At 46.8% G+C, this 22,617-nt stretch overlaps 1 protein-coding gene across 11 annotated transcripts in view; it reads left to right on the forward strand.

Moving 5' to 3' along the window:
- The window catches only part of MAST2 (microtubule associated serine/threonine kinase 2), a 256,248-nt gene that overhangs the window by 223,427 nt on the left and 10,204 nt on the right, over window positions 1-22,617 (forward strand). For all 11 annotated transcript variants that reach the window (XM_050801476.1, XM_050801486.1, XM_050801494.1 and 8 more), the window contains 10 exons: window positions 1,608-1,686; window positions 5,390-5,544; window positions 7,793-7,868; window positions 10,197-10,406; window positions 16,242-16,343; window positions 18,587-18,719; window positions 19,549-19,610; window positions 19,870-19,955; window positions 20,407-20,615; window positions 22,311-22,449. In XM_050801476.1, the coding sequence (XP_050657433.1) occupies window positions 1,608-1,686; window positions 5,390-5,544; window positions 7,793-7,868; window positions 10,197-10,406; window positions 16,242-16,343; window positions 18,587-18,719; window positions 19,549-19,610; window positions 19,870-19,955; window positions 20,407-20,615; window positions 22,311-22,449 (1,251 nt within the window). The remainder of the gene's footprint in view (window positions 1-1,607; window positions 1,687-5,389; window positions 5,545-7,792; window positions 7,869-10,196; window positions 10,407-16,241; window positions 16,344-18,586; window positions 18,720-19,548; window positions 19,611-19,869; window positions 19,956-20,406; window positions 20,616-22,310; window positions 22,450-22,617) is intronic.

Below are 22,617 nucleotides of genomic sequence, written 5' to 3' on the forward strand. Positions count from 1 at the left end.
TGCTTGGATGCAGGAATAGCTGAATAGTTCCAAACTTCTGAGCTTAGGGACAAGTCATCCTTATTCCCACAACTTTACACAGTCAGGTGACTGCGGTGACCAGATAGAGGAAATAGAGGCATCATGGGGTGGCATTTCTTCCTGACTCTGGTGGCCCCTGCCGTTCATTATACAGAGAAAGAGCTGCCATGCAACTGGTTTTCATTTTTATCTAAGGGGAGGAAAACTCACATGTGCAAAAGTGTATTTGACAAAGGTTTGGCAAAACCAACCCTGAGTTATACTTGTCTCATCGTTGCTGAGCTGTGTCCTGGAACCAGCTTGCTTTATTGTGTGGTGCTCCCAGGACCCAGCAAAGAGGTCAGAGAGAACATCATGTCTGAGCACCTTCCTGGACATGTCTGAACCTCAGAGACTAGGTTCCAGCAGAGTTATAGCCTATATGTGCTGCTGCCAGGGTGGCATGAAGTTTGAGTCATGTGCATGTGGCATGGAACCTTCGACTCACCCCTTAGAGAATGGAGTAGAAAAGCTGCTAGGTATTGGTGAGGGTGGGGAGGAGTGCTTCGAAGGGAGAAGCCCCAGCAAGATGTATTCCTTTTTGCTTCTTCCTCTCCCTATCCCTGCCATAACCATGAAGCCTTGAACAAACCACCCAAATCTCAGGATCCTAGTGTTTTCTCTGTAAATTGTAATATGAACTTATAAAGATCCTCCATTGCTGATAGTCTAAGGTTCCATGAGTAGCAGCAAAAAAAGTATCTAATTTCAACCAGAGCAGGCTGTACCCTTAAGCCCTACAAAAAGAATACACCACATCCCACAGTCCAAGCAAAGAATCACACGTTCATGTTATAAAAGTTTCAAACTAGATCCTTGCTTGATCTTTCCCCTCTACAGTAAAGCAAATAACTGTGTGTGTGGGGAGGGTTGTTTGTTTTCATGAGAGCTTTGGGGAGCATCCTTTTGAGAGCAGCAGGAAGCCTCCCCCAAAGCCTCTTATACAGCTAAGGGTATGTCACCTCCCTCCTTTTTCATAAAGTTACTGTCACTCTTCGACAAACATTCCCAAAGATTGGTTTTATGAGTCCTAATGGCCCCTAGGCAGCCTATAACTATTTCCCATTGATTAGCTCAGTTCAGACCCAGATGGTGGCCCACTTCTTCCTGTTGTCAGCCAGTGGCCTGGGGAAGACCAAAGAACCCTTAATATGGAGCCTTCACAAACGGAAATAGCTGCATTTCAGTGGCAGTTCTATCTTGTGATGTTGCCTGTAGCTGGAATCCTCTGTCATTGTTTCTATGAAAGTAAGTTGAGAGTATGAAAATGTTTATTCCAAAACCACAGTGTTGTATGACAGATGTTCTCCTGTTATACAAAGTCATGGACTATTTTATAGTCAGAGATGTCTGTCTTTTCAGGGAAAACAACAATAAGCCCTCTGTAGGAGAGAGAGATAAACGCATGTACTGGATTGAGCAGTAATGTCTTAAAGAGGAGCCCTACAGTGAATCAACTGCCCCCAAATGCTGATGGACAGACAGGCAGGTTGTGGGTCAGGGTGTAGTCCTATAGAAACTACCTAATACTTTTTTCTTGCATACAGGACTGATGGGCGGCGCTGGTCTTTGGCCTCTTTGCCCTCTTCAGGATATGGAACTAACACTCCTAGCTCCACTGTCTCAGTAAGTAGCCAAATCTGTGGTCATACTTCCTTCACCCTGAGGAAGTACTTCCCTTTGGGTTATCTAGTGTTACAAAATGGTTGTCAAGTTTTTCTCCAAAGTCAAATTCAAAGAGGTTGCTTAGAGATGATGCTGGGTGCAACAGAGGGCTGGTGTCCCTTCCCAACCATAGCTAGCTCCATAAGTGCCTTCAGAAAGGATGACCAGTGCCCTCTCTGGGAATCAGTTACATCTAGTGGAGGCAGAGGAGAGCTTGAGGATGAACTTTTGCTTTGACAGTGAGACCAGGTATGGGGGCTCCTAAGCACACTTCTCCTACTCCTCCATTCTTATTTCTAGAACTGGAACCAAGAGCAGATAGATCACCTTTCTCATATCCGAAACACTTGGTAGACTCTCCTCTCTTTTTTGCCTTTTTCTTTCAAAAAAGAAGGGAAGAGTGATTGTTATTTGATATCCAAGTTTGATGTGTATGAAGCAAAAAGCTGGACCTGTCTCTAAAACGTTTCTTATGGAGAATGTTTTAGCCTAAAACACAAGAGCTGTACTAATTGCTGCTATGCACAATTGACTCTTAAGTAAGCCCTCATTGAGCAACCTTTTTTTTGAAACAGAGTGCCACTGTTGGCCAGGCTGGAGTACAGTGGCGCAATCACGGCTCACTGCAGCTTCAACCTCCCCAGGCTCAGATGATCCTCCCACCTCAGCCTCCTGAGTAGACTGGGACTGCAGGGGCATGCCCACCCTGTAGCAGGCTAATTTTTTGTAGAGACGGGGTTTCATCATGTTTCCCAAGCTGGTCTCAAATTCCTCGGCTCAAGCCATCCATCTGCCTTGGTTTCCCAAAGTGCTTGGATTACAGGCGTGAACTACCACACCCAGCCGAGCAACTTTTTATTAAAACCACAGTTACAAGCTTGGCCAACTTTTTCTGTAAAGGGCCAAATGTAGAGTAAATGTTTTAGTCTTTGCAAGCCATACAGAAGCAGGTCGTAGACCTGCTGACCCCATCCCCATTGCTTGCAGCATTCTTCAGGTCTTCCCTGCTCATTGTGCCTTTATTCCTGAATCTCGAGCAGGGAAAAGGAGTATATTTCCTCTTCCAACCTAGATATTACTATCACACTAATCCAAAGATGTCACTGGTCTTTGGCAGCTGTTAAGTTTAAGGTCTTTCCCTAATAAACATCCCCTTTTCCAGGCCAGGCGCGGTGGCTCACACTTGTAATCCCAGCACTTTGTTAGGCTGAGGTGGGCAGATCACAAGGTCAGGAGATCAAGACCATCCTGGCTAACATGGTGAAACCCCATCTCTACTAAAAATACAAAAAATGAGCTGGGCGTGGTGGCGGGCGCCTGTAGTCCCAGCGTCTTGGGAGGCTGAGGCAGGATAATCGCTTGAACCACCAGGAGGCAGAGATTGCAGTGAGCCGAGATCACGCCACTGCACTCCAGCCTGGGCAACAGAGCAAGATTCCGTCTCAAAAAAAAGAAAAAAAAATCCCCTTTCCCATAACTCTTTACTCAAACAAGTGATTTTTTTTAGAACCAAGGTAAGTCTCATCTATGTATAAATATTCCTTTTCTGCAAATTTTAATAGACTTAACTCATTGCTCCAGTTTATTAGGATTCTTTAAAATACCAGTTTTGCCCACTGTAGTTTACACTGCCTCACTAGTTTCATGTTAGCTATAGCTGGTAAGAATACTTTTTACAACTTTATCCAAATCATTTATTAAAATGTGGCCAAGAAATAACCCTATGGAGACATCTCACTAGCTGTTTATAACTTCATGTATTATAGCATTCTGTGAGAGAAAATGTGCACTGTTAGCCAAAAAGAAATGCTGATTTCTCACTTGTTTATTAAGCCTGTGACAACAGAGTTGTCTCAGTGTGGTGCTTTAGCTTTGGTTCTTTTTTTTTTTTTTTTTTGAGGCAGAGTCTCGCTCTGTCGCCCAGGCTGGAGTGCTGTGGCGCGATCTTGGCTCACTGCAAGCTCTGCCTCCTGGGTTCACGCCATTCTTCTGCCTCAGCCTCCCAAGTAGCTGGGACTACAGGTGCCCGCCACCACGCCCGGCTAATTTTTTGTATTTTTAGTAGAGATGGGGTTTCACCGTGTTAGCCAGGATGGTCTTGATCTCCTGACCTCGTGATCCACCCACCTCAGCCTCCCAAAGTGCCGGGATTACAAGTGTGAGCCACCACGCCTGGCCTAGCTTTGATTCTTAAATGGATTTAGATATTTAAACCCTGGCTCTGGAAGCAGTAGCTCAGGCCCATAATCTCAGCACTTTGGGACGTCAGAGCAGGAGTTCCAAAAGACCAGCCTGGACAACACAGCAAGACCCTGTCACTTTATTTAAAAAAAAAAAAAATAGCTGGACATGGTGTCATGCACCTGCAGTTTCAGCTGCTTGGGAAGCTGAGGCATGAGGATCACTTGAGCCCAGAAGTTTGAGGCAGCAGTGAGCTATGATCACTCCACTGCACTCCAGCCAGGACAACAAAACAAAATCCTGTCTCTGAAAAAAATACAAACAGGCTGGGCACAGTGGCTCACACCTGTAATCCCAGCACTTTGGGAGGCCAAGGCAGGCAGATCACCTGAGGTCGGCAGTTCCAGACCAGCCTGACCAACGTGGAGAAACCCCGTCTTTATTAAAAATACAAAATTACCCAGGCATGGTGGCACATGCCTGTAATCCCAACTACTCAGGAGGCTGAGGCAGGAGAGTCGCTTTAACCCGGGAGGCGGAGGTTGCAGTAAGCCAAGATCATGCCATTGCACTCCAGCCTGGGCAACAAGAACGAAACTCCATCTCAAAAAACAAAAACAAAAACAAAACCCCAGATCAGTGATCAGTTTGGTAAATAGAACTTGGGCTGACAATGTTTAACTTGCCTGTTCTCTTTGTCAGTCTTGTCAGGTAATGGGGGGAGTTCCCCAGTCCTGGGGCTGAATGGGTGCTTCAGCATTAGCTGCACCTGTGGAAGTCCTGTGATAGCCGAGCACCCTCCCTCAGATGGCCTGTTGAGACTGGCAGTGCTGTTGTGAGGAGTCCTCAGTCACTGAGCCATGTTTAGAATTCATGAGTGTTTTCAGGTCAAGCCTAATCTTTGGGTCCAGATGTAAAAGTAATTTTCTTCCCTGCTGGATTTTCTTACCTGCTGGACACCAGGCCATAGCTGGTCTGCAGGCTATAGTTTGTTAACCCCTGGCATAATACAGTGGCCAGCTTGAGTCTAGGCACAGCCTTTACAACCCCAGAAAAGGCACTTCTTCAGATACCAGCCAAAAGGAAACATTGCTGAGCTGCCCCCAGGGTGGCTCTCAAGATTGTGGAAGGGAGAACGTAAGAGGATGTTATTCGCAGCTGGGCATACCTAGAACATGTCCCAAGTGAGGAAGCATGATTTATTAACTACTTTTGCAGTTCTAAAATTCCATGAAGGTCTGGGCCCAACTCCCTGCACAACCCTTGAAGGACTCTAGTATATTGGGTTCCTCAGGGCTGAGGGCTCTGAAGCGCTGGAAAAGAATAGGATCAATCACAGACAAGGCTAAGGGAGTGGAGGAAAGAAGACCTGCTTTGGGTTTATAGTAACTGGGAAGTTCCCTGACCATTTTCAGTCCTTCCCCATTAGTGGACTGCTCTGGGACATGTCTTTAATGCCACTTCTTAATGTTTTCCCTTCTAGTCATCATGCTCCTCACAGGAAAAGCTGCATCAGTTGCCTTTCCAGCCTACAGCTGATGAGCTGCACTTTTTAACGAAGCATTTCAGCACAGAGAGCGTACCAGATGAGGAGGGACGGCAGTCCCCAGCCATGCGGCCCCGCTCCCGGAGCCTCAGGTGAGAATGCTGTCTGCCCACTGTCCCAGTGCATGTGGATTTCAGCTCGTTTGCGTAGCACAGGGGTGGGCACACTTGTGCTATAAAGGGCCAAGACAGTAAATAGTTTTAGGCTTTATAGGTCATATATCTCGGTCACATTCCTCAACTCTGCTGTTGTAGTGACTATCCACAAATAATATATAAACTTTATTTACCAAAAAAAAAAAAAAAAAAAAGTATTAGGCCATAGGTGGTCTGCAGGCTGTAGTTTGCTACCCCTGGCATAATACATTGGCCAGCTTCAGTGAGTCAAGTTCAGTAAAGCCCAAGCTCTTTTTGGCTTCAGGTACAGCTCAACCCATCACCCCAGGAGGTATTTAGCAATACTGTCAACTGATCCCTCTTTTGTTCTGTTTAAGGGTAGTTAGCAGCAGAAATATACTTTAGATTACATCCAGTAAAAGGAGAACAATAGTATCATCAATTCTGATGGTTATCTGGCTCCAGAACCCATTGGCCCTGGGTGTATGATCTAGGCCAGCTGAAAAAGTTGCTGCTGAAGACAGGTTGCTGGCGTGGGGAAGAAGCCCATTTCAAAAGCAGAATTAAATGCCATTTGAATCTGTCTTTATTCTGTGAATCACCTGGGCACATGTTCATCAAACCAAACAAACCTTAACAGCTGCTGATTAATTTTTGATTCTCCTTGGCGTTAGCTAGTAAATCAGTGCCAGAATGTTAGGTTAAGGAAGATGATGGAGATTCAAATGAACATGACTTTAATGACTGAGCTCAGTATTGCAGGGTCCCTGAGAAGTAATTGATTGGCTAATATGTGCAGGGCAGGATCCCAGAGGAGCAGCAGTTCCTCCCAGAAAGAATCCCCTCAGGTAATGCTGGCACTGCACCGGGAGTGACAGGAAAGCTGGGCCAGACCACGATGACTGGTTCAGGTTCAGAGACTGATGAAGATAGTATCAAGCATACAAACGAGCAGGTGTGAATCTCCAGTGCCTTTCTCTGTCTCACAGAGGAATATCTGAGTCTTGGTGGTTTCAATAACCCATGCACAGAGAAGGGTACCTTTTAGGCCAGTTGAGATTGAGAGGCCTACAGTGATGCTCAGAGAAATCCCTGGTATATTACTCTTAAATCCTTGGTAATGTGCAGCAGTACAGCAGGCACAACATGGCACATTCCAGGGAAGAAAGACAGAGTGGGACAGTTGTGGATCTAGCACATCTGGGATCATGTGTCAGGGGCAGTAAACTGGGCAAGACCCACATATCCGTTCAACTATGTGGCTCCAACTTTGAAATTTTTTAAGGAGATATAACCACACATGAGCCAGAGGGGGAGATTTAGGTTATCAGGGAAGATAATAAATTAAAGCAGAAAACATAGTGGCTCCCTTCAGTAAATGACCCAGATGTATAACTCACAACAGTCTGGACTGGCCTCATTCATCCCTAAGTTAGGTCCACTGGCTGCAGCTAGTTTGGAAAAAAATGTAGGTGTGCACCGTCTTCCTTTGGTTGCTTTGGTAGTTTTTTTTTTTTTTTTTTTTTTTTTTTTTTTTTTTTTTTTTGAGACAGAGTCTCGCTCTGTCGCCCGGGCTGGAGTGCAGTGGCCGGATCTCAGCTCACTGCAAGCTCCGCCTCCCGGGTTCACGCCATTCTCCTGCCTCAGCCTCCCGAGTAGCTGGGACTACAGGCGCCCACCACCGCGCCCGGCTAGTTTTTTGTATTTTTTAGTAGAGACGGGGTTTCACCGTGTTAACCAGGATGGTCTCGATCTCCTGACCTCGTGATCCGCCCGTCTCGGCCTCCCAAAGTGCTGGGATTACAGGCTTGAGCCACCGCGCCCGGCCTTTGGTAGTTTTTAAATTTGCTTTGTTCCCAAGAATATGCTGGGGCACACCCAACCCTATTGGCCAAAACTAAGAGGACACAGAATCCTACTCTGGGGAAGGTTTTCCTGGGAAAGCCACCAGTGAGCTTAGGAGTAGGTCCCTTTTAGGTCTTTCTAGCCTGGAAGAGGTCTTTGTGAAAACCAAGCCTAGCTCCATATAGTACCATTTTGAACTGAACAAGGTACACTGAAAACTCCAGGAATAAGAAAGGCTCTAGAACTCAGTACCCATTAAGGTGGAAATGTGTAGGCTGCTGAAGATGATGGGAGGGGCAGGGTCTCTGGGGATGGCCATCTTTTTCCTTGATAGTTCCATAGCCCTAAAGTAACACAATCATTTCTTTTCTTTTTTTAGTCCTGGACGATCCCCAGTCTCCTTTGACAGTGAAATAATAATGATGAATCATGTGTACAAAGAAAGATTCCCAAAGGTAAGGATCCATTTAAAAGGAGAGTAGCAGTGCCCCCCAGGGTGGCTGCCTACAGCCAGCCCCATTGGGAAGACTCTGGAGTGAGGGAATGAAGTGCTACCTCCAGAGATAACCAAGAAGGACAGAAAGTCAGCCAGGAGGCTGTGGACACAGCAACAAGGGCTTCCAGACTGCTTGAGAAGGAGACAGCAGGAAACTATGAGTTTGGAAACTGTATTTGCAGAGCCTTTGTTTCTTCACTACCCAGAAGTAGAGTTATCCAGAGGGGAATGTCAGAAAGGTATCCCACCATATATTAAAGAGGAAAGAAAGAACTGGAGGCTTTACTTCTCACTGTGCATATGAGGATCCATGAGTCAGGGTTCATTCATTACAGGATTTGCCCTCTGGTGGCATCGTCATTTGATAGAGATTTCTTAAGCAGCACCTCATTACCAGGTGTCAGAGAGTACACAGACAGAAGTAGGCTGCACTGGCAAGAAGGCCAGAGAGAGCAGTAGGAGTGGGAGACAGATCTCAGAGTTGCTTGCTACCATTTGAATTTTCATTTTCAAGCAGGAAAATCCTTAGGGAGGAAAGTAGGTTGGTATCCTGAGATAGCTGAGAAGTAGCAGTCATAACTCTGCTGCTTGGCTGTGAACCTCCTTGTATATGGAACTAGGATCTTGTTTCCCATTTGCATGTTTCTTTTTCTGTTAAGAGATGGAGTCTTGCTCTGTCGCCCAGGCTGGAGTGCAGTGGCACCATCTTGGCTCACTGTAACCTCCGCCTCCGGGGTTCAAACAATTCTCCTGCCTCAGCCTCCTGAGACGCTGGGACTACAGGCATGCACCACCATGCCTGGCTAATTTTTGTATTTTTAGTAGAGACAGGTTTTGCCATGTTGGCCAGACTGGTCTTGAACTCCTGACGTCAGGTGATCCACCTGCCTTAGCCTCCCAAAGTGCTGGGATTACAGGCATGAGCCACTGCACCCGGCCCCATTTGCATGTCTTTTTCAACACCACATGCCTGTACACTCTGACCTGGCCTTCTGAAGATAGGCCCTGTTCCTGACTGAGAAGGGATACTGGACTGTAGAACCTGTGCCGCATGGTCTGTGCTTTCCAGCTTTGGAGTGGCACTAGACAATAAACGTGAGGAAGGAGGCAGAACAAATAGCTAGGAATTCATTTTGATGTACTTGGTGTTTATGAAGTTTGGGAGTATATAATGTTGAGAAATGTATCTCATGCTTGCCCTCCTCCTCCTTGTATATTAGGTGTTTTTGTAGTATTGGATGTTTGTGTTTATAGGCATGTTTCCAGTTCCTTCCTATAGGATGAACTATTGTTGGAGAAAATGTGTTAAGATTCCTTCACTTCCTTCTTTCTCCTCTACTCCCACTCTTTCACCTCTTCCTCTTTCATTCTCCACGTAGACACAGCACATATATATGTATGTAAGTATACATTCACCTAAACACACACTGGAAATCAGAAATCACCACCTGGTAGCAAAGAAGTAAGGCAGAGTCTTAGATAGGCAGCTGAGAACTCGTTCACAGATGTGTATTTGTCGTTTTGACATGACCGTGTAGTTAGGTCCCTAGAGGTTTGGAGTCAGACCTCCATTCTCCTTTGCTGGGGATCCAGGCCAGGGTTATGTTCCTATCCACAGTCCCCCCATTCCAACTCGCCATCTGTGACCAGACAGGTTCACTAAGCAGCTCTCCAAGCACCTGCCTAACTCCCTTGGGTCCTAAGGTTAAGTAAGAAGATCCTGAGATAAATGAAACTCTCTCTGACTTAAAGAACTTCCTAGTTTAGAAACCAGCAGTGCCCATATACAAAGTTTACACAGTTGGGAGGTCCAGTGGAAGAACAGAGGAGTGGAAACCCGTTTGCCTGGGGAAATGAAAGACTTCCCAGAGGAGACACGATACTTGAACTGAGATGAGAAGAATTAGTTTGCCAGGCAGGCTTGGCAGGGTGAAAAAGCCATACACAAGGAACAGCATAAACAGACAGGCATGAAATAGCATAGTAAAGGAGGAAGATAGCAAACACTTGTGTGTCCTTACAGCAAAAGAGCTTGCCCTGGAGGGAGCTGGGGGAGATGGGCAAGGCCAGGTGAAAGAGGGCCTTGAATATAAAGCTAAGGCATCTTGACTTGACTTTACTTGAAGGTGATCTATTAATGTCTTCAGTTATCAGGTTTCCCAAATGCAGTGTAAGGAAACCAGGATCACAGGGAGCCCATTATTTTGCTATTTCCAGGTCCTTCAGGCTTAGCTCCAACTGAGCTGGGACTAGAAGGGAAGTGTGTGTTTCTTGCTTTTCTTCCCAGGCCACCGCACAAATGGAAGAACGACTAGCAGAGTTTATTTCCTCCAATACCCCAGACAGCGTGCTGCCCTTGGCGGATGGAGCCCTGAGCTTTATTCATCATCAGGTGATTGAGATGGCCCGAGACTGCCTGGATAAATCTCGGAGTGGCCTCATTACATCACAATACTTCTATGAACTTCAAGAGAATTTGGAGAAACTTGTACAAGATGTGAGTGTCCTTGTGCTGGGGTTCTGAAAAAACCTCTACCTGGTATTGGATTCATAATCCCAAGCTAGGATCAGGGCGTTAGTGGTATTCTCAGTCTTCACAGACTGCTTCTTACCCACCCTCAAAGGCAGAGCTGAGGGGCTTAGATTCCTCCTCAGTCCCCTGCAATAGTGAGAGAAGCCTGCTTGGTATCAAAGGAACTCACTTGTGTTCCTTTTCTAAACCCAAAGTTGTATCACTCTGCGCGAAGCTCCACCATGGGTAGTACTCATAAGTATTTGACTAGGAGGTTTGCTACCTAAAGCCAAAAAGTGGCTCCAGTGGCTGTGATGGGCTTTCTTCTACTGGAAATACTGGTTTAAGCAGAGCCTTCAGACTGTTTATCCTCAGCCAAGGGAAAACAAGTATGAGGCTTGCATGATGGGTTTAGCCATTTACATGGAGAGTTCTCTAGTTAGGACTTACATGTTTTGAGACCTGATCCTCCCTGGTGTGAAAAAATCTCTGGGAGGCTAAAGGTAAAGTAAGCTAGAGATGGCCAAGACCAAAGCACATGAGAGTTCTTAAGCACTGCTTCCTGCACTAGCGCTTCTTTTGCTATCAGCCTCTTGATTAAGGTGGCCAGATGCCATCTCACTCAGACCATAGCGGCTCCATGTTACCCATTAATACGGTTTAGGGGAGAGAGGATGTGCCTGTCTCCCCCGAGCTCATCATGTCACTAGAGAATTGCCCAGTCCAGAACCCCTTATTGCCTCCAGACCAAGACCTCTCTCTGGAGTAGTACCGACTGAGCTGAGGGCCCCGGGCTGATGACCAAAAGGACATCAGTGTGTTCGTCTAGAAATAAGAAGGAGCAGGGAGTTTAAACACATTTTCAGGGAACAGTTCAATCTAGAGAAATGATTATTGTCAAGTAGTGGAAAGTTTCTCATATATAAAAAAGAGCAGATTGTTCTCAGTACCCCTGAAAGACATAATTAGTCCAGTGGGCAGGAGTTACAGGAAGAAAGATTTTGATTTAATAGGTGAAAAAGTACTTCCTTCTACAAAAATATCTTTTTCTGATTTCAAAAGAAATATTTAAAATCAAACATTGTAGAAGTATAACTTTAGAAAGCCAGAGTCCCGTGAAAATCGCTGGTAGATGTTTGTTTCTGTTCAGGAAAAGCTTTCTGACAGTTTTCCAGCAATGGAAAGGGGCACCCCAGAGACATTTAGGAATCAGGGATTACTGCATTCGGTAAAGGATTAATGTAGAGTAACTTCCAAGTTTCCTGGTACGTTTAAGATTTATCTTCTAAAATGCTGAAGTCAGAGCCTTGTTCAAAACCTTTAGGCATTTTCCCAGACTGACTGCTTGTGCGGTTAGGTTGTTTGATACAATAAGAAGAGCACTGAATTTGGAACCAGTTCATCTGTTCCCTAATTTGCGAGGCCTTTGGAATGCAGAAAAGAATTCAGTGCAGGCTCTATCTTAGGGAATTTGCCATCAATGGGGTTACAGACCCATCAACATGTACTTAATAAAAGTAACAGCTATTACTACACTGAATACTTTATATGAATTCTCTCACTCCCACTGACTACAGTACAATATGATTGATGAGCACTAGAGATAAGTAGGTTCTGAGCACAGAGAAGGATATGCTGACTCTTTGTGGAAAGTTCAGGGAAGGCTAAATCTTAAACAGATAGGAGTTCACTGAAGCTAGGAAAAAGCATAAACAACCTCTTACTTGGGCGCAGTGGCTCATGCCTGTAATCCCAGCTCTTTGGGAGGCCAGGGTGGGAGGATCACTTGAGCCCACGAGCTTGAGATCAGCCTGGGCAACAAAGTGAGACCCCATCTCTACACTAGCCAGCCATGGTGGCATGCACCTGTAATCCAAGCTACTCAGGAGGCTGAGGTGGGAGGATTGCCTGAACCCTGGAGGTCGAGGCTGCAGTGAGCTGTAATTGTGCCACTGTACTCCAACCCGAATGACAGGGTGAGACCCTGTCTCTTAATAAATAAATAAGTAACCTCTCAAAGGTGTAAAGAAACTTGGTACATTCCAGAAATTGCAGATGAAGTAGTTTGCATAACTACAGTAAAAGACACTCATAGTGGAGCCGGGCATGGTGGCCCATGCTGTGATCCCAGCACTTTGGTAGGCCGAGGCAGGCGGATCACCTGAAGTCGGGAGTTCAAGACCAGCCTGACCAACATGGAGAAAACCCCGGCTCTACAAAAAATACAAAATTAGCTGAGCATGGTGGCATATGCCTGTAATCCCAGCTACTAGGGAGGCTGAGGCAGGAGAATTGCTTGAACCCGGAGGTGGAGGTTGTGGTGAACCAAGATAACACCATTGCACTCTGGCCTGGGCAACAAGAGCGAAACTCCGTCTCAAAAAAAAAAAAAAGAAAAGAAAAGAAAAGAAAGAAAGACACCCACAGGGGAAAAGCTGGCAGATGATTTTTTTTTTTTTTTTTTTTTTTTTGAGATTGAGTCTTACTCTGTCACCCAGCCTGTAGTGCAGTGGCGCGATCTTGGCTCATTGTAACCTCCACCTGCCAGGTTCAAGCAATTCTCCTGCCTCAGCCTCCCTAGCAGATGAGATTACAGGTGCCTGCCACCACGCCCAGCTAACTTTTGTATTTTTAGTAGAGACAGGGTTTCACCACATTGGCCAGGCTGGTCTCAAACTCCTGATCTCAAGTGATCCCCCTGCCTTGGCCTCTCAAAGTGCGGGGATTACAGGTGTGAGCCACTGCACCTGACCTGCTGGCAGATGAATTTGAAGAGTTGGACTGGGGGCCAGATGCTGAAGGGCCTTGTGAGGAGCTTAGATTGTATCATGAAGGCAGTGGGTATCATCCAGTGTGACAAACTGAAAAATGACCTGGTCAGATTTTAGAATAATAAAAATCAGTAACATTTATGGAGCATTTAATACATGCTAGACACTACATTACTTCGTTTAATTTATCTGATGAAATCTTCATAACCCTGTAAGGAAGGTACTTAATATTATTTCCTAAATTTACAGATGAGGAAACTAAGTTAGCTCAAGATAACCTATATTTTTAAGTAGCAAAACCAGGACCCAGTCCCAGGTTTGGCTTATTCCAGAGCCTAAGAGCATACATTTTCAAACAGTCAACAAACACTGACTGACATCTGCTGTCTAGGAGGCACTCTGCTAGGCTTAGCATTTGAGGAAAGAAAAAGGGCCAGGCACGGTGGCTCACGCCTGTAATCCCAGCACTTTGGGAGACTGAGGCAGGCAGATCACCTGAGGTCGGGAGTTCCAGACCAGCCTGACCAACATGGAGAAACCCCATCTCTACTAAAAATACAAAATTAGCTGGGCATGGTGACACATGCCTGTAATCCCAGCTACTCGGGAGGCTGAAGCAGGAGAATCGCTTGAACCTGGGAGGCGGAGGTTGCGGTGAGCCAAGATCGAGCCATTGCACTCCAGCCTGGGCAATGAAAACGAAACTCTGTCTCAAAAAAAAAAAAAAGAAAAAGAAAAAGACACAGAGCCTCTTTACTCACTAGGCCCAGCAGTGTAGCTGTAGAGACAGACAGCTCTTTATGAAACAGCATGACAGTACCATGTGGTATGCACGAACAGCCAGGAGAACATGTTAAAGACAGCAATTACTTCTTTTTCTTCACATGTGTATGTATATGTGTGTTGGGAACAGGAGACAGGTTTTAAAAGAATAAATGGGATTTCACCAACCACTTATCCTTTCTCTTCATTTCATAACCAATACTTTAAAAAAAGAAAAGTCCTCATTTACTGTTTTTCTTTCCTTGTATCCTATTTACTACTCAATCTTCTGCCTTCCGGTTTCCCTTCCCACCTTACCAAAACTGTTCAGGCAAAATTCACCAAGGAACTCACTGGCCAATTGCCAAATCCTGTGTCTGCTTTCAGTTCCCATCTTCTGCCACCTCCCTGTGGAGCACAGCGGATACTTCCTGAACCCCCTTCCCCAGTTGTCAATTCACCGTTCTCACCAGTCTTGCTGCCTCTTCACAAGTTCCTTTGCTGCCCACCCCTTCATACTGGTGTGTCACAGGGCACCATCCTGCATGCCTGTTTTCCCCTTTCCCCTTCCTCCACTCTCTCTCTGATGTCTTACCACCTGCTCCCATGTCTTCAGTTGTCATCGCTACGCTGAGGACTTCCACATGTGGCTGCCACTCTTACTGTTCTCCTGAGCTTCAGATCAGTGCACCCAGCTGCCTGGTGGACTCCTCCACTTTGACTTCCCCATATTGGTTCTTATTCTTTGGTTACACATAATAGAAATCTGACTCAGAATAGTTTAAACAGTAAAGGGAAACATTATAAGAGTAAAAGGGGTAGGTCTTAGAGAATTGAAGCGAGGGATATAACCAGACCTTAAAAAGGAACCAGAACTAGAAACCAGAAGCTCCAGGAAGCTCAGGAAGTCTTCATTCTTTCTTTTCCTGTATGCATCTTTTCTCTGTCTCCATGGTAGGTACGGCCATCCCTTGTCACAGTTCTTAAACAGTTTCTGCCACACTGATGTTAACAATTATCTTTCTATCCTTTTTTAAATTCCTAGGAAAGTGATCCTCCCTGGTCAGCTATTAGAGGTGGGAGGGAAGGCGCAGACACACAGTACAAATGTGGCTCCTAGAAACCAGAGCAGTTCTCAGGGAAAAAGAGAAAGGCCCCTGGACCAAGCAGATACCCAAGAGACTCTCTCGTATAGGTGCCTGAAACTCTACACGCCTAGAACTGAGCTTATCTTTTCTGCCTAGCTGTTCTTTCTCTAAAACCAAAGGCAGTACATTCTTTACCTATCACCTAAATGGCTTCTTATAGTTACTATTTCACGTATTCATTGAAATTTTCCTAAAATTGAAGTTGGAGTTGCCTTCTGTTTGTGCTGCTTTCACCCTTATCTGCTTTGGTAGTAGCTCACACCTGTCCCTTTGTCTGCATTCTTCTGCCTTGACCCATGCCTTTTTCTTTTATTTATTTATTTATTTATTTATTTATTTATTTATTTTTGAGACGGAATCTTGCTCTGTCGCCCAGACTGGAGTGCAGGGGCGCCATCTCGGCTCACTGCAAGCTCCGCCCCCCAGGTTCATGCCATTCTCCTGCCTCAGCCTCCCAAGTAGCTGAGACTACAGGCGCCCGCCACCACGCCTGGCTAATTTTTTTGTATTTTTAGTAGAGACGGGGTTTCACTGCGTTCGCCAGATGGTCTCGATCTCCTGCCCTCGTGATCCGCCTGCCTCGGCCTCCCAAAGTGCTGGGATTACAGGCGTGAGCCACTGCACCCAGCCGACCTATGCCTTTTTCATCTGAATTATTAGAGTTGCCTGCTAATGGGTTTTCCTGCATTTAGGCTTGCCCTCTTTAGTGTACCCTCTACACTGCAGCCAGAGTGATCCTTCTGAAGTACCTTTCTGGTCATATCACCCTCAGCTTTGAGGTCTTTCTACTCCTTACAGTCTAGAGTGGAAAGTGAACATCAGTGAAGGCGCCATTGAGAGTTGCCCCTTGAGCTGGGGTCTGCAGGGTAAGTGAGGCTTGTTGGATGGAGGAGCAGGTACAGCTGTATGTCTGTGTGGCATTTCTCGGTGTCATGTAGTGTTCTAAAGCTCAAATGGTTCCCTGTGAGCAACTCGCTCCCTCTCACAGCCAGCCAGCCTTCTCGGAGTTCCTTGCTTGGCGGAGCTCTCTGTGCTACTGAATTGTTTCTCCCTGGATTCAGCTCTGCCCAGTCTGGTCCTGCTTAGCCCAGCCACACTGGGCCAATAGATTGTTTAAGCAGCCCTTCTTTTCTCTATAGGCTCATGAGCGCTCAGAGAGCTCGGAAGTGGCTTTTGTAATGCAGCTGGTGAAAAAGCTGATGATTGTCATTGCCCGCCCAGCACGTCTCCTGGAATGCCTGGTGAGTGGACTCTAGGAAAGTCGGGTGGGCAGATTTGGAGGAGGGCTATGGAGGAAGTATCCTGATGACAGCAAAACTGTGGTGGTAACCACTGCCATCTCTGTCGCTTAGGTCCTTATTTAAATATGATTTGCCACCAGTGGGAGACTAAACAGATTTTTGTGAGGACAAGTGTATGGTCCTGAGGGGATGTGGCAGGGAGAAGTATTAGTCTAGCCTACCCTCACATGATCAGGGCTCACCTCAGTGGGGGCCTTGGGGTTGAGGAGCATCAGGAGCATAGCCCAGTTTAGTTTGCACAAGTTGAGTCCTTCATTTAATTTTCAGCAAACTTGACTGAGTACCTACTTCGTGCTAGACACTGGAGATACAGACATGAATAAAGCACAGTCTCTGATCTTGGGATGTTTCCTCTACAGTGGAGTTGGGAAGCATGAGGCATGAGGACATGTAAATAGTAATTACAGTACTGCAAGAAGTGTTGCAGTTGAGGTCAGTACGCAATGCAATGGGAACCTGGAAAAGGAAGTGCTTTAGTCTTCCTGGAAGGAACATTCAGTGAATGCTCCCTGGGGGACATGAGGCTTATTCAGCAAACTGAAGGGTGAGTCTGTTTCCCAGATAGGGAGCATGGGAAGGGGCATTCAGTGCAGCACAGGGTGGGTTTGAAGAAGTGCTGAGAGGTAAGCCTGGAAGGTAGGACTGTGACAGGGTCACGGAGGGTGTCGGGTTCTCGGCTCTGGAGTTTTGCATTACCCATACAGCCACTTGGAGGCACCAGGAAGTTTAGGTAAGAATGTGACATGGCCACATTTACTTAAACAGTATTATTAAGGTATAATTTTCATACAATAAAATATATCCCTTTGATGGTACAGTTCATTGAGATTTAACAAATATACACTTGTAGAATCATGGCCACAGCTGACATAGAGAATATTTCTATCAGATAAGTTCCCTTGTGCCCCTTTGGAGTCAGTCCCCTCTTCCTCCTGCTCCCAGACAATAACTTACCTGCTTTGTTTCACTAGGGATGGGTTTGCCTTTTGTACAGTTTCCTAGAAATGAAACCATGTTTCTGTGTGGTTTCTGTAGTATGTTCTGACTTCTTTTCACTCAGCATGTTTGTAGAAATTCATGCATGTTGTTGCATGTATCAGTAATTGGTTCCTATTTATTTCTATGTAAATATTATATCAGATTTAGTCCTAAGAAAGATTACTTTGGCTGCAACATGGATAGTGAATTGGAAGAGAGGGCAGGATGAGCCAGGGACATCAGGGCAGAGGTACTCAAAGCAATTCATGTGAGATGGGGTGGCCAGAACTCAGACAATGAATGGTAGGATAACAGAGAGAAAGAGGTGGATTAGAGGGGTATTTATGAGAGAGACATTCTGACCAAATAGGAGCTAAGGAAGAATAAGAAGTTAAAAGGGCTTCCAGGTCTGGCTTAGGTTATATCCAGATAAGTACAGTTCTCCAAAACAGTGAGACCACAGGGAATGAGAACAAAGTTCAGAGCAGAGGCTAGTGCTGTGATAGAGCAGAAAGCCTCTCCCTCAAGAACACGAAGTCCTTGGCTAAGCAGGGGCTTGGAGTCAGACCTGGGCTGAATGCTGGTTTTCTGTTCCTTCCTACCTCCGTGATTATGGACAAATCAGTGCATCCCTGCGAGCCTTGATTTCCTCAGTGAGGTCAAAGAGTTGCTAGAAGGTTTAACCCAGTGTGTGGCACTTAGTAGGCACTCAGTTATTATGTGCAGACAAGGACTGTGCTTTTCAATGGATCTCCAGCCTCTAGCGCACAGGAGGTGCCCAGTAAATATTTGAAGGTATGCATGCACCAGTAGGGCTGTGCCAAAGCTCTTATGAGTCATAATTGAGTGTGTGCCAGGACTGCTGTGGACTGGGCATCTGAATACACCAGACAGTGCCAACTGGCTGATGTAAGGCATGGGACCAGATCAGTAGGCTGAGCTCTCTTTAGAGTAAAACCTCTAGTTCTTATTGCCAGGAAGATACCATATGCTGAGTATGTCCAATCTGGAGGTGACCTGTAAGACATCTTCATCCCCATTCCTGTGATCCCTGAATCATGTTATTTCTGAATATTGAGGGGTGGGAATGTCCTGTCACAGAGAAAGTCTTGTTCATCTCAGTCTACTATATGCTCTAAAACCAAAGAGGCCAGCAGCTTTTGCTTCTATCTGTCACCACTGACTGCCTCTCTCCCTTGGTACAGGAGTTTGACCCTGAAGAGTTCTACCACCTATTAGAAGCAGCTGAGGGCCACGCCAAAGAGGGACAAGGGATTAAATGTGACATTCCCCGCTACATCGTTAGCCAGCTGGGCCTCACACGGGATCCCCTAGAGGGTGAGCATACTGCCTGGTGGCTGCAGAGAGGCCCCACCGCTGCTGGCAAGCTTTAACAGCAGGGAAGCTGCTTGGAGAAGAGACTTAGCTTGGACGTGGACACAGCATGGCCCCAGGGGCTTCAGGAATTTAGGATATACACTGTGATCTCTGTGACAAAACAGTCTTTCCTTTGGAACTGCTGTTCACATCTGCCTGGTAGATCCCAGCCTGGATTGCATCGGCCCGGCTGAGTTGCATTTAGAACCTCAGTTCCAAAGAGGTCAACAACAAAGAGCCACAATCACATTTGCAAAAATGGACACCTCCTCTGCACCTTGCCTCTCCTCTTGGCCACCTTACAGGTCTTCCTGTGTCTTTAGGGTGGTCCAGCACAGGGCTTCAGAGGATACCGCCATTCTTCTGGGCTTCTGCTGAGCCCCTGCAGCAACCATGGGCCTCCAAGTCCCTGGTCTGTAGGTATCCTGCTCCTGCCCTCTGTGCTTCCCAGCCCCATCCAGTGACGCAGTCTTGGCCAGCAGGATGGGAACTAGTAACCCAGTTTCAGGTCCTGTTTTCCAGGAAATTTCCCAAGTTTATAGAATTTGCCAGGCCCTGTGAATGGCAATGGACTTCTGGAAATGGGAGTAGCAGTAGGATTTGGCTTGTTTCCTGGTCCAAAAGCTGGGACTACATTGGGTATAGTGCCATGGGACTGAATTCACGTCCTAGGCTGATGCAAAAAGCATTAATGCCTACCCTACATGCACCTGTTGTGTGATCTGAGGATACTGCTGAGATACCTGACATTGCCACGCACTCTTCTCTTGTGTCTTTGTTTTGTTTCCAGAAATGGCCCAGTTGAGCAGCTGTGACAGTCCTGACACTCCAGAGACAGATGATTCTATTGAGGTAAAAACCCTGAGCTCCTGCCCCATTCCTGGAGCCTGGGCCCTACGAAGCAAAGAGCTGTGAGTTCTCTTTAAGAGAATATCTGAAGAAGGGATGGGGGAATTGGTGACAGCAAACACTGAGAAGTCATTCTACTCCCAGAAGAATGGGCAGGGGACTGCGCTAGAGCTAAGAGCTGAGAACGCTAGAGCCACAGCTTCTGCAAGGATATGGGCTCTGAGAAGCATGCCTGTCTCCTGCCTTTCCCCTTGTCTTCCAGGGCCGTGGGGCATCTCTGCCATCTAAAAAGACACCCTCTGAAGAGGACTTCGAGACCATTAAGCTCATCAGCAATGGCGCCTATGGGTAAAGGCAGGGGTCAGGGTGTGGCCAGGACTGAAGCCAGGTCAGCCTTTGATCTCTTCCATGTGAGAGTGTATGCTGCCCAGTCCTCTGGGCAGATGCCTCAGGGTGGACCTTCTCACTCCCAGAAGCCTCCTGGGTGGGCAGGAGTTCAGATTCCTCTGACATCGATCATTGTTCCTTTCCTAGACAAGATTCCCACACCTCTTGTTACCACGCATCCTCCTCTCCCTGAGCTCTGGGGAAGCATTGAGCCGTGTCATCAGGACATGGTCTGTCAGGAAGTTTAAGAGTTCTATGGGCTAGGGGGTCCCAGATCCTTCTCATTGGTATGCATGCCCTGCCCCCTTGTTCTGTGCATTAATTAAGGTGTGAGAGAAGGCAGTTTGGGTGGCAGAGAGCACAGCTCTGGTGCTGAGGGTCCATGGGGGATGGGCCGGACTGTGTTTCCCAGGGCTGTATTCCTGGTGCGGCACAAGTCCACCCGGCAGCGCTTTGCCATGAAGAAGATCAACAAGCAGAACCTGATCCTACGGAACCAGATCCAGCAGGCCTTCGTGGAGCGTGACATACTGACTTTCGCTGAGAACCCCTTTGTGGTCAGCATGTTCTGCTCCTTTGAGACCAAGCGCCACTTGTGCATGGTGATGGAGTATGTTGAAGGTACTGAGGCAAAGGTGGCCTGGCATGGAGGCCAAGGCACAATCTGAGCCTTAAACAGGGACCAGCAGCTTTTTTACAGAGGTGAAGTTTCAGGGCCCAGCTTTCCAGTCCACCTTTGGCATTGGTTTCTGCCTCAGGATCACAGAGACCATTTGGCCATGGTGGGCACAAAGCTGCCTGCCTCTGCCATGAGAGGCACTCTGGGATAGGAAGTAGCAGGCCAGCAGCTGTAGAATCCTGCACCCCAAAGCCTGCACTCTCTCTACTGCTGGTATCAGACAGCAACAGAGGAGGCAGCAGAGCTGCAAAAGCCCAAGATTGGGTGTTCAGAGGATTGCATCTGGACCCTCAGAAGAAAGGAAAGCCATTAATTACCCTGACTGGCTTGCAAAGGGGACACCCCTTAAAACCATGCAAAATGCTCTGTGAGTAGAACAGAAGAGCAACACGGGGCATAGTTCTGGAGAGAGGCAGCAGCTTTGCCAGTGGCCTTCCCTCTCACATTCTCACTATGTGTACAGCCTCCGAAGATATTGTGCCTAGTCTTGAAGCTGAAGCTGAAAAAAAATGTCCTTTAGTGTTTACTGGGTACATGCTGGGAGTTCACAGTGTTACTCTACCCAGAAACTAAAAGCCAGTAAGAAGGAAGTAACATGAACAAATGTTAATGTCTCAGCCAGATGTGTTTACACTATGCAGTATTCCTGTCCTAAAATATTGGGCTGGTACAAAAGTAATGGCATTTTTGCCATTCCTTTTAATAAAAACCTGGGTTCCTTCCCTCTCTGGCCTGAAAAATGTCCATGACAGCTATCAGCAGATTCACTTTACTTTGCGTCCCGCTCCATACCCTGTGTATTAGTCCCTTTTCATGCTGCTAATAAAGGCATACCAGAGACTGTACAATTTACAAAAGAAAGAGGTTTAATGGACTTGTAGTTCCATGTGGTTGAGGAGGCCTCACAATCATGGCAGAAGGTGAAAGGCATGTCTCACATGGCGGCAGACAAGAGAGAGCTTGTGCAGGGAAACTCCCCTTTATAAAACCATCAGCTCAGCCAGGCATGGTGGCTCATACCTGTAATCCCAGCACTTTGGGAGGCTGAGCCAGGCAGATCACCTGAGGTCAGGAATTCAAGACCAACCTGACCAACATGGCGAAACCCTATCTCTACAAAAAAATGCAAAAAAATTAGCTGGGTGTGGTGGCACACGCCTGTGATCCCAGCTACTCGGGAGGCTGAGGCAGGAGAATCGCTTGAACCTGGGAGGCGGAGGTTGCGGTGAGCTGAGATCACACCACTGCACTCTACCCTGGGCGACAGAGCAAGACTCTGCCTCAAAAAAATAAATAAATAAAAATAACCATCAGATCTCATGAGACTTATTCACTATCACGAGAATAGCATGGGAAAGACCCACTCCCATGATTCAGTTATCTCCCTCCAGGTCCCTTCCCACAACACATGGGAATTATGGGAGCTACAATTCAAGATGAGCTGTGGGTGGGGACACAGCCAAACCATATCACCGTGTCTCCCACCCATGCCAGCAGCAAAGGGGCTAGAATCAGAGTCTCCAGCACCAGGATATTCCATGAAACTGTCTCCTCTGGGACCTCAGAAACTGCCAGATGGGAGCTGGCTAGAGCAGGGAACTGGATCCTTTCCTCATGGTAGCCTGGGCTTGTTGCAGGGGGAGACTGTGCCACTCTGCTGAAGAATATTGGGGCCCTGCCTGTGGACATGGTGCGTCTATACTTTGCGGAAACTGTGCTGGCCCTGGAGTACTTACACAACTATGGCATCGTGCACCGTGACCTCAAGCCTGACAAGTATGTCCATAATCTGTGTCCCTTGTCCAGGGTCTCCCTCTTGGGTCTCTAGATAAAATGTTGGCAAGCACAGTAGCTCTAAGTCTATCCAGATGGCTACTGGGAAAACATGCTCCTGTGTGTGTCCATCTAGGCCTAGTTCTCTAGCCCCCCGACCACCCCAGATGC

This window comes from Macaca thibetana, chromosome 1 (genome assembly GCF_024542745.1).
Source record: "Macaca thibetana thibetana isolate TM-01 chromosome 1, ASM2454274v1, whole genome shotgun sequence".
NCBI classification, from domain to species: domain Eukaryota; kingdom Metazoa; phylum Chordata; class Mammalia; order Primates; family Cercopithecidae; genus Macaca; species Macaca thibetana.